The sequence below is a fragment of the Sebastes umbrosus genome, chromosome 1 (assembly GCF_015220745.1).
Source record: "Sebastes umbrosus isolate fSebUmb1 chromosome 1, fSebUmb1.pri, whole genome shotgun sequence".
NCBI lineage: Eukaryota > Metazoa > Chordata > Actinopteri > Perciformes > Sebastidae > Sebastes > Sebastes umbrosus.
Window position 1 is genome coordinate 22,285,778 of NC_051269.1, and position 11,932 is coordinate 22,297,709.

The 11,932-nt window shown below is 40.3% G+C and overlaps 1 protein-coding gene across 1 annotated transcript in view; it reads left to right on the forward strand.

The window, feature by feature from the left end:
- LOC119475704 (filamin-B) overlaps positions 1-7,281 on the forward strand; it is a 77,643-nt gene extending 70,362 nt beyond the window's left edge. Inside the window, exons 42-49 of the mRNA XM_037748687.1 lie at positions 652-918; positions 2,153-2,290; positions 2,395-2,510; positions 4,933-5,065; positions 5,179-5,355; positions 5,507-5,725; positions 6,771-6,980; positions 7,094-7,281. Coding sequence (XP_037604615.1) covers positions 652-918; positions 2,153-2,290; positions 2,395-2,510; positions 4,933-5,065; positions 5,179-5,355; positions 5,507-5,725; positions 6,771-6,980; positions 7,094-7,281 — 1,448 coding nt within the window. The remainder of the gene's footprint in view (positions 1-651; positions 919-2,152; positions 2,291-2,394; positions 2,511-4,932; positions 5,066-5,178; positions 5,356-5,506; positions 5,726-6,770; positions 6,981-7,093) is intronic.
- The last annotated feature ends 4,651 nt before the right edge of the window (positions 7,282-11,932 follow it).

Below are 11,932 nucleotides of genomic sequence, written 5' to 3' on the forward strand. Positions count from 1 at the left end.
TTCTGCCTTTCTTCTGTATTTTTTCTTTCTGTCTCATGGTTTCTCTTCTTGTTTCTTTCTTTTCTTCTCTCTTCTCCATCATGTCTCCCTCTTTTCCTCCTCAGCTTCTCCTTACTTTCTCCTCCTCTGTCTTCTGTCCCTGTCTCCAATCATTCCTCTCTTCTTTCTCCACCTCTTCATCCTCCTCCCCCTGTTCATCCTCTTCTTCCTCCAGTGAGCTGGTTCCTCCTGTCCTTGTCTCGGCAGCGCCTCTCTCACACCTCCTCCCGCTCCTACTGCTCCCTCTGGTGGTCGGGAAGATCCAGCGGTTACAGGACTCGTTCCTCTGCCGTTTCCCAGGATCAGAGCCTCTCCCCTAGGCACGTGCGCCTCATCTCCGGCCTCTCCGGTCTGGTGCTGGCAGGGGGGATGAGGGCAGCGAGGGGTGTCTGGGTCGTTAATGCCCGCTGCTCGGTGGGCGGTGCCAGGGTGGAGGGTGCGTTGTAGCCCTGGGAAAAAAATATGGGCTGGGTTGTCAGCACAAGGTTTGCAACATAACATGCTTTATCAAGATGCAGCTGCTTTTTATTTCTCTCCTTCTCTCTTCACTCTTTCAAATTCAGTTTATTTTAGCTTTTTAAAAAAAATAGTAATAAAACTCTGTCTTTGCAGCGATCGACATGCAGGACGTCACTGCTGAGGTCACTTCCCCCTCTGGAGCCCGTCAGCCTGCAGAGCTGGTCGCCGTGGGTAACGACACCTACTGTGTGCGCTTCGTGCCCACAGAGATGGGTGTGCACAGTGTGAGTGTGAAGTACAGGGGCATGCACGTGCCGGGCAGCCCCTTCCAGTTCACTGTGGGGCCGCTGGGAGAGGGCGGGGCCGCCAAGGTGAGAGCAGGAGGTCCGGGACTGGAGGGAGCACAGGCAGGAGAGCCAGGTACACATACACACACACACATCATTCTTAAGGGGACATGCATTCCCTCCTTCCTAACCCCCACCTTCACATCAGAGCTACATGCTTGATCTACAAGGATCAGTCTGGTGATATTCTTTAGTTATTGTCAACAAACTCCATGAAAAGACTAAAACTAACAATGAACGGATCTACAAGTATTGTCTGTGTATCCAAAGCCTGATGTATCTTCTTCCTCTGTGCCATCGAGTTCCATTGTTGTCCAAAAAGTATTAAACACACATCAATGAGCCACACTGATGCACTGGGTGACATGTTAGCAAATAGTTCCCTCCTGATTGAGTAATGTTTGCTAAAAGCTGTTTTAGGAAATTATTGAGTTTTTAAAAAAAAAAAAAAGAAAATCTATTTATGAGCCATTTTTAAAGATTTAGATCTTCTGTAGGAACAAAAGGGGACTTTGTGCCACAGAGAGAGTAGTCCAAAAGTAAGAGATATACATACATGGTGTTGGTTTGGGTCTCTACGTGGGATTTGTTGCCAATAAAAAAAACAGAACACCAGCCATATCCTTTCACTGGGGCACACTTTTGATTTACAAAAGTAACTAATTTTAGGCTACCAGATTGTAAAACTCCAGAAAACAGACTGGTTAACTAATTTTTCCATTATTTATTCAGTGAAAACATTTGTTTTGCAAAAAGGGTCAAAGGTATTGTGGCCTATACGGTATGTGTCACATCTCTTAACATGTCCAAAAGATATTCCACAGTCACAGAACCGTCACAAGTCTGGTTTTGAGTATTTATTCTAGTGTCAAAAGAATCAATACCAAAACATAGGTTCCATCTCGTGTTCAATCACATTTTGGACACGTGAATATTTTTCTTTGTGCTGAACGCTCTGGTTCTCTTCTACTTTGTTTATGCACGCATTGACAGAGAATTCACACAAACATTTGCTTTTATTAAGCTTTAAAAACTGTTGTGTTTTAACATGATTGATTATCAGAAAATAGCTATAAAATTGTTTGTTTTGCTCGGTGGTAATAGTTGTATTCAGAAATAGCTGATTAATGAAGATCCCGCCTCATAAATTATAACACATGGCTCTGTATCAGTGCATATAGGATCACAACTACATGTAGTGGTATTGCTCCATCTACTGCAGAGAAGACCTGGACTCACCTGTAAGAAAGAAGTCTGTGTATTGGGGTTTTGTAGTTTTCTTATATCCTCTCCCTCTCTCTCTCCAGCTGAGTTCAGTATCTGGACGAGGGAGGCGGGTGCTGGCGGTCTGTCCATTGCCGTGGAGGGACCCAGCAGGGCGGAGATCTCCTTCGACGACCGCAAAGATGGATCCTGCGGCGTCTCTTACATCGCTCAGGACCCCGGTAGAGAAACCACACACACACAGAGACACACAGTTCACCCTGATAGTTGATGCATCTTTGTATCTTTGACTCTCTTACTTACATTCCCGCCCCCTCCTCTCCAGGTGATTATGAGATTTCGGTGAAGTTTAACGACCAGCACATACCTGACAGCCCCTACCTTGTTCCAGTTGTCGCTCCAGCAAACGACGCTCGTCGCCTCACTGTTACCGGCCTTCAGGTGAGGCATGAGGAGACACCTCCACACCCAGCCGGCACTGCCTTGCTAAAGGGCTCTGGGGCACAGTTGCATAAAAAGAGCAAATATAGATTTTTACTCCATACAGAGGAGATGAACTGGGTGTGATGGTTCGACTGGTTTGGGTTCATGTTTATTAACATTGCGATCAAATTTATGTCAAGTAATCACTGTAGCTGCAGCTTAAAAACTATACTGTACTGAAATCCACTCTAAAGCCCCTACTCACTGATTTTAGCTCCCAAATCCCACTTGAGATGTTCTTAAACTCAACACAGTTCAAAGTTGAGTTTCCGTACATCAGTGAGCTGTAATGTTTATTAATGATAGTGTAAACATATTTTCTGAGCTTATTCCACTGGAACAAGAAGAAAGTACTTTTGAGACTGAAAACTTTTTAGATTAGTTTCTTATTAAAAACAATTATATTATATTGTACCATTATATTACCATTGAGAAAAATATTATAACATTAAGCTAAGCAAAACCCTTAAATAGCCCATTTCAGTCGAACCCTTGCATTTGTACAGATATTCAAGTTAAAGTGTTAAAATTGATTCTTTATGCAACTGGCCTCATGGATGTGACCACAGCCAGGCAAACACCGATTCTGTGTGAAGTTCACATATTAGCCTGAGAGAGATTCCTTCAACCATGCAGAGTAGTACGGCAGCGGTAGTCTAATCAACCTCACTCTCATGCGTGCAGATTCTCACCAATCAGACGATACCCAACGGCGAGGGCGCTGTCTGATTGGCCAGAGAGTTTGCAGCAAAATAGTGCTTACAGACGGGATGTCATTTAATACATTGTTCAAAGTGCAATATCGCAGTGTTTTGCGATGTGTTTATTGCGCAAGTTGACATCAAGGTGATGTTAAAAAAAAAAAAATCATATATTGTGAAGCCTTACTTTTCATGACATTTTGTTATGATGGTGGTACTAGAGGAAGAGGATTAATCCTCAAATATTCATATTCATTTTGGTGAGGAAAGCTTCCCTCTTTGGACCGTTTTGCCTGGCTCTGGTCATCCCTCCTCTGTCTGGTGTGAAACTGCTGGTGTTTCTCTTGTGTTTCATTTAAAGGCTTTTAACAGCACCATCATCTTCTTCAGCATCATCAGCTCCCTGGTTGCCTAGCTACAGCAGACGGAGGCGGGCCACAGCAGACCTCCTGCTGTAGTTTGTCTGTAGACGAACCTCTTCTCTGTTTAGTGTGCAACGCTCTCATGTGTTAGTTAAATCTGAGTGTTATAGTACAGTCAACAGAGGGAGTACTGCTGTCTTAATGAGAAGATGGGATGTCTATGATGTCTCTATTCCTTTAATATTTAGCCACTGTGGGTCATTTTTGCGAAAATCAATTTAGCTTTATGGCAAAACCGAATTTACACGATTTTTACATATTAACCAAAAACACACTCATCGGGCTGTCTTACATATGAACAGTTTCTTAATTGAATTTCTATTTACTATATCATGATATATAACTTTATCGTTATTTAACATGACATAATACTATAATTAGGTTTAGGTATTGAGCTTCAATAATGGAAATGGCGCAGATGATCTAAAACAGTGAAACATCCAATGCCGTTAAATGTCTGGTCAGTTTCAAAAAGTATTCTTTGATCAGATTACAGCAAAATTTTGCCAATTTTATCTCGTCAAAATTCTTGTACTGTTGCTTATCTTTCAACATACAATACTGTAATGAATTATTATACTACATTTTATTATATTTTAAATGTATTTTAGAACTTTGGCTTCTTTTGTAAAATGATTGTAGAAATCATTTGTATTTCTCAAAGTAAGGTACACAAAAAAAATACTGTTTTGGTGTGCACACTAGTACTGAGAGATCTCAAACGATAGCCAAACCGGGGCAGATGTTTTGTCCATGCATTTATGAAGTGTAACAACTATATTCAAATTTAGCTTATCAGTGTTATCAGTATTGGCATTTATATCAACTTATGAGTAACAAGATGTCAGTACAGACATCCCAAAGAAAAGTTTATTGTCCCCATTACATAGTTTGTCCACCAGAGAGCACTAGCACTGTAAGATGTCCCACTCAGTACATATCTTATCCCTAAGGAAGTACTCAATAAATCTGACATGGTTTACGACATTTTAAAGACTGTACTATAACACTGAAAGACTGTAGTGCAGTGTCAATGTGTTTAACTCTGCGTTTTAACTCTGTGGCTGTCTGCCTCTGTCTGCTGAAGCTGCACCAACAGGAGCTCAGGTAAGAGTAGAAGACAGTCAGTAAAAAAACATGAAGATAAATGGTAGAACTTCACTTTCTAATTAAAAGTGAGCGTGCGTTTGTGTTTTGAAGAGTTACCCTGTTGTCTCCTGTTGTGAAACTCTCCACATGTGTGTCCGACCTCGGTAGGAGTCTGGTTTGAAGGTGAATCACCCAGCATCCTTTGCGGTGCGTCTGAACGGAGCACAGGGCAAGATGGAGGCCAAAGTCCACAGCCCCTCTGGAGCTCTGGAGGAGTGTGTCGTCACTGAGCTGGAAAAAGGTCTGTGTGTGTGTTTTAAGTGTTTTCACGGCAACTTGAAGGCGACTTAAGGAGGTCTAAAGAAGCCTGATATTGGGACCTCTGGTAACCAAATCCTCTGTCTCGTCCTTCAGACAAGTACGCTATCCGGTTCATCCCCAGGGAGAATGGCGTCCACACCATCGACGTCAAGTTCAATGGCTCTCACATCCCAGGAAGTCCTTTCCAGGTCCGAGTCGGTGAACCAGGACAGACAGGAGAGCCTGGTCTGGTGTCAGCATATGGAGCTGGACTGGAGAGAGGCACGACAGGTGGGTCACCTGTCTGTCTGTATAATAAATCATATTTATATTAAAGGCCAAATTGTAGATTATAATTTTAATGAAAGTTTTGTATGTTTAAAAAAGGGACTCAACACTGTGACAACCACTGCCTTTTTTTTTTGTTTTTCTAATCTTGCAGGTAACCAGTCAGAGTTCACCATTAACAACACTAAGGCGGGCCCCGGGGCCTTGGCCGTGACCATCGAGGGTCCGTCCAAGGTGAAGATGGACTGCAAGGAGGTTCCAGAGGGCTACAAGGTGCAGTACACTCCCATGGCGCCTGGAAACTACCTGATCAGCATTAAATATGGAGGACCGAACCACATCAATGGCAGTCCCTTCAAGGCCAAAGTCACAGGTAAAGTGTAATAACCTGACACTACAAACCACTCGTTAGTTATGTATGTAAAATCAACGGCTCTGTTTAGTCGTTAGCTGTATTATTCTTTCAGTGGATAATTAGTATAAAATATATTTTTACTGGCTCCAATGCAGTTTCACAGCAGAAAAATCTAAATGTGTCTAAAACATATACAGTAAATTAATGAGTGACTTATTTTTTCTCAAATGTAAAAAACAAATATATATATATTACTATTTAATATAATACCAAATGGGTGTCAAAATAATCTAAACTCAAAGATCTACTTGATGGCTTTTTGGGTCGCAGTAGCTCAGTCAGTGGGGACCTGGTTTGGGAACCGGAGGTTTGACGGTTCAAGTCCCCACACGGACCAAGTACGGAGTGCAGCGCAATGCCGAGGTGCTCTTGCGCAAGGCACCGGACACCCAAACTGCTCCCCAGGCGCTGTATAGTAGCTGCCCACTGCTCCTAATACTAGGATGGGTTAAATGCAGAGGCTAAATTTCACTGTGTTTTCCTCCACCTACATACAAAAAACACCAAAGGACTAGATACAGTAAGTTCTGGTAGGTTCATTGTGGCTTGTCAAATTGCATTCTAGGAAACGAAGGAGAGCAACTAAAGTAGGAGCTGATGAGGCAGGCTTTAAAGCGGCAGTAGGCAGAATGTTTTTGGCATCATTGGGCAAAAATTCCATAATAACAAAACAAACTAGACTTCTGCTTTTCAGGCTTTAAAAAATCTAGCCCGTGACGGGAGACTTTGACCAATCACAAGTCATTTCAGAGAGAGAGCGTTCCTATTGGCTGTGCTCCGGCTGGTGGGCGGTACTTGGTATTTCTTCAACTGATCTCAACATGGCTGCCGGGTCACAAACTTTTTCATTTTACAGCTCAACAGTAGGTTCCAGAGGGCTACAAGATGATTCTGAAAACATTTGAGGAGAGAAATAGGCATTACAGTAACAGAATATTAATTCATATTTGATCAGCTACTTTCATAAGATTTATAAAAAATGATCTGCCTGATTTTTTCCTAGGTGCTCGGCTGGTGAATGTAACCAACGCCAGCGAGACGTCGACCCTGACGGTGGATCCAGCAATAAGGGCGTCTAACAGCAGCTTCGCCCAGAGTGCCATGCCCAGGTTTGCCGACTCTGATGCCAGCAAGGTGCAGAGCCGAGGTGCCGGCCTCAGCAAGGCCTTCGTGGGCCAGAGAGGCAACTTCACCCTCGACTGCAGCAAGGCCGGTAAGGAAGACTCCACCCACCACATGACCTGACTGTTGACCTGTAAGAGTTTATGTGAACAAATCATAACACGTTTTCATAACACTGATTTCCCCTACCCCTCTTCTTCCCAGGTAAGAACATGCTCTTGGTGGGTGTGGCCGGTCCTCAGGTCCCCTGTGAGGAGGTTCTGGTCAAACACTTGGGCAACCTGCAGTACAACGTGAGCTACATGCTGAGGGAGCGGGGCAACTACATCTTGGTGGTCAAGTGGGGCGAAGACCACATCCCAGGCTCCCCCTTCCAGGTGTCCGTCCCATAATGCACCTACAAACCCGTCGTCACTCCTTCTGAACCATTTTGCATCCCTGTTTGAGTGGACACATTAGTTGCACTGCAAATTTCTTGTCCAATGTACAAGGTGCTTAACAAAGGTATGTATACATTTTGCTTTCAGATGTGTTCAGTTTAAGTCATAAGTATAAAGGCTTTTCTGCTCTGACACAGTTGATTTACTTGTTTTTCAAACTGCCCTTCAAAAAACGAAACAAAGTCAGACGTTTAAAACACTAAACAAAAAAACTACAATTTTAAGGGTAGAGAAAAAGAAATGGAGACTAGGCACTCTGTTAGTTGGACACTTTTTCTGCAGTGAATCAGGGAGGCAAAATGGTAAAAGATAATATAATCTGGCCTAAAACTGGAGCTGTAAAGAAAACAGAGGGAGAAATGATCTGATAGATTTTTGCTGCCCTGAAGTTATCAGTTGAATATTGTTGCACTTGACGATAGTTTTTATACTTGATTGGTTAATTGGAGACTTGACATTCGTTGGTGAGAATGTCCGGACAGACGTAACAGCTTTGTGTCTCTGCGTGTTTCCAAAATGTTAAAACTAGATTTGGAAAAGTTTAGACTGAGATAAGTGGAGCCAAACTTTGCAAAAAAAAAAACTGGAATTTCAGGTTACACAGTGCCAGGAACAAAATGAAAATTTGGAGACACATTTATTGTGTCCCAGGGAGCTCAGTGATCTTTTTGAATCCTACAATTTTCTCTGGTCAATCATTTGCCTTTTCTCAACAAAGTTATGAAGTGCTGTGATCGAAAAAAAAATGGTTTAACATCTCAATTAAAAGAAGACTGGAACTCTCTGTGTATGATTGTCAGTATGATGTTTCTTTAAAGTGTGGACGGACTGCACTCGCTCCGACAGGAAGCTTCAAACTGTACGCGACTACTGATGTTTATTGTTGATTTCTTAGCTCCCAGAATCCCATGAGTACATAATGTTGCCATAGCGAATCAGTGACCGTTCAAGCTGCCTTCACACTACTGTTTCCTGCACTGTACAACAGACTACTTAATTATGTGCTAGAGTTTTGGGTTCATTGCTGTTCTCTATTGTTCCTTCAGCTGTATTTTTCACATGAACAGATCTGACTTAACTTCGTGGCTCAGTTCTGACGTGCTACACGTCTGCCTGAACAGAGAAGAAATCACAGTATGGTAGGGATGCTGAATGACCAGAGTTCAGATTTGACATTGATATTAATCAAAGCCCATCTATCATCTTCAGTATTTCTCTACCAGAGATAATCAGTGCGTGTGTTTGATTGTACTTAAACTGCAAGTCAATCACTGCATGAAATAATAAAATATAACATTAAAATCAGATCTGAGCTGGAAAATTAGGTCAGATTGTTTTATTTGTGTATCCTGTAGAAATCTGGATGAATCTATCTGTATGTCTTACCTGGATGTTGTTGCCTAATCATTGCTACTTTTGATACTTAAGGGATGAGAGGATTTTTGAATGGGGTATGAATAACTTCTCATGTTGTATTAGGGAATGGGTGTTTTAATATGAAACTAAACCCTGAGATGATGTACATTTGATAATTAAAATCAACTGGAATTAAGAAGATTGATGTCATCTTTCCTTTCCTGGATCACATTTCTTTGTTACTGTGCTGAAATCTTGCTCTACAAATTTTACTTTAACGTTAATCAGAATCTTCAGTAGAATACTTTTCTGTCTTAAAATACAAAAGATAAACGAATGATCAAGGGCCAGATGTACGTATAAACGATGCATATGTAACCTCAGTTTTTCAGAGGAAGTGTGAGGACACGTTACTAATGCTGAGAGGTACTGTAGTCTACAATTTTGATGTCTATCGAACTTAGAAAATAAACATTTCTATTCTGCCCCTTACCTCATTACATCTCTATGCTTTCCCCAAATGCATCCATAGATCGGCATGTCTCTTGTGAGACTCACATGTACTGTGCCGCTTCATGTCGTATCCCTGCGTTCCCCCCCATCGCATTCCCAGGCCAGTTGAGATATTCAATCTCTCCAGCGGGTTCTGTGTGTACCTTGGGGCCTCCTACCAGTTGGATGTGCCTGGAAAACCTCCAAAGGGAGGCGTCCAGGAGGCATCCTGATCAGATGCCCGACCCACCTCAGCTGGCCCCTTTCGACGTGAAGGAGCGGCCGCTTTACTCCTAAAAAAAAAAATCATGGTAAACATAATACTGAATGTCGAAAAAAAAGTCAAAGTACAGTATATTGAAAAAAATAAAGTCATAGTATAGTATATTGAAAAGAAGTCACAGTTTAGTATGTCGAAAAAAAGTCAGTTTGGTTATGTCGAAAAATGTAATGAAAAAAGTCATATTATATTTTGTCGAAAAATTTCATGAAAAAAAAGTTTTAGTATAGTATGTTGACAAATGTCATAAAAAAATCATAGTATAGTATGTCGAAAAATATTTTAGACAAAAAAGTCATAGTATACTATGTCGAAAAATGTCATGCTATAGTATGTTGAAAAAGAAAAAAAAGTCATGGTGTAGAATGTAGAAGAAAAAAACCCCCAACATAATACTTCATGTCGAAAAAAAAGTCAGTACAGTATATTGAAAAAAATAAAGTCATAGTATAGTATGTTCTAAAAAAGTCATAGTATAGTATGTTGAGAAAAATGCAAGAATCATAGTATAGTATGTAAAAAAAAAAAATGCAAAAAGTCACAGTACAGTATTGTGACGGCCCCTGCCTCACTACTGAGGTGCAAAAAATGTCCAAAAAGTCATAGAATAGTATTTTGAAAAAAATGCAAAAAAGTCACAGTATAGTATGTAAAAAAAAAAAGTCATAGTATGTCGAAAAAAAAAAAAGTCATAGTATAGTATGTAGAAAAAAAGTCATAGAATAGAATAGTAGGTCATTAAAAGTCATAGAATTGTGGAGTGTATATATATATATATATATATATATATATATATATATATATATATACACACACATATATATATATATATATATGTGTGTGTATATATATATATATCCACCGTAGCCTGTATGTGTTTACAGTTTAACTAGATTTAAACATGTGAAATGAATACCGGGCCAATCATAGCTGAGTCAATAAAACATTATTGTTTAATGTTTGTCATTAATCATGAATCCACAACACAGCAGTTTGTTTAGTGAGTAGGAAAAAAGAAAACGTGAGTATTTACATCTACCGTCATACACGTCACAGTTTACACCCATGCTAACACAATAAAGAATTTTTATATACAAGAAATACTTATTAGCATCATTGTACAAAGGAATACCATCATAGTAACTCACTATCTGGATTTGTCATTGATGCAAAATACACAAAATAATACACCTCCCTCAGCTGCCCTGAAATAATCCGAATAATTAGACAAAAGGAACTTGTATTGTTTGCTGTCGTCTAGGTTTAAAAACAGTTTTACATCAGAAAGTACAAGGCGAGACAATCACAATCTACATGTATACAAGGTTTGCCCTTTATGATCGGTATAAATACACTCTCTCCTTGTTTTTGTACACAGAAATCAACCCGTCTCCTCTGTGCACTGAATATCTGCGTTCCCTTCACGTTGCGCCTCTTTTTATCCATTACAGCATTTACAGAAAACAAAGAAATACAAACAAGTGTGTTCAGTGATTTTAGTGTCACAACATGCTGGCTGCTAGTCTAACCGGTGCATCGCTCAGTGAGAATCATCTTTTCTGACTGTTTCACAGACTGTTACCAAGTCAAGCTGTGCACTTCAGTTAGCACAGAAAATAAGCTCCACACTTTTCCCCTCCTATTCACTTCTCCACATCTTTAGCAAAAAATGTCTACAATACTTACACTTGGCTTTTGTCACTTTTATAAAGTACCAATCTGTAGCAAATGCCCCTGCTCTCAAGCGTGCACGTACTGCAGGAACAAAAGCTTCAATGCTTAAGGAAACTAAATAATTCAAAGAGGACATCGAATAAAAAAAATCTCTGATCATAGCAGGCTTTGCATAGATTCTTTTTTTCATAAACGTGAACAATCAACAATCATAAGAACGTTTGGATAATTGACTGCAGTTTGTTTACCCATGACAACTGATTAAACGTACAAATTTATCAAGTACACTATAGCTAATACGAATCTTTAACAACTCCACCCTTCATGAAGGTTATAATGTTCAGTTTCTGTTGAAGCTGTTTTAGAGCCTGTCTGATTCAACTTTATGATCATTTTGAAGGATTGTAATGTGGTGCTGTTGAACTGACAGGTGTTTCTGTTATTTTGTCCACCCCATGTATACCAATGAGGGTAGGTTAAATAAGAGAAAACACCTTTCTACAATAAAAACTGAACATTATAACCTTCATGAAGGAGGATTTATAGCATGGCTGTTGTATTAGACTGCATCAGCTTTAGCTAGGTGTACCTAATAAACTGGACACCGATTGAATATACCTTTTATATTTAATACATTTAACACTGTCAGCTCATTGTGTGGCCTGTCAAACAATTCCTTCTCCCTCTGTGTAAATTCTCTCCCGATGCGATGCAAACTATTCACAAATTACTACCGACACTGGTTTAACAGCACAGACTGAGCTGCGTTCATTAATGCAAACATGTAGTTGTTATTTCTGA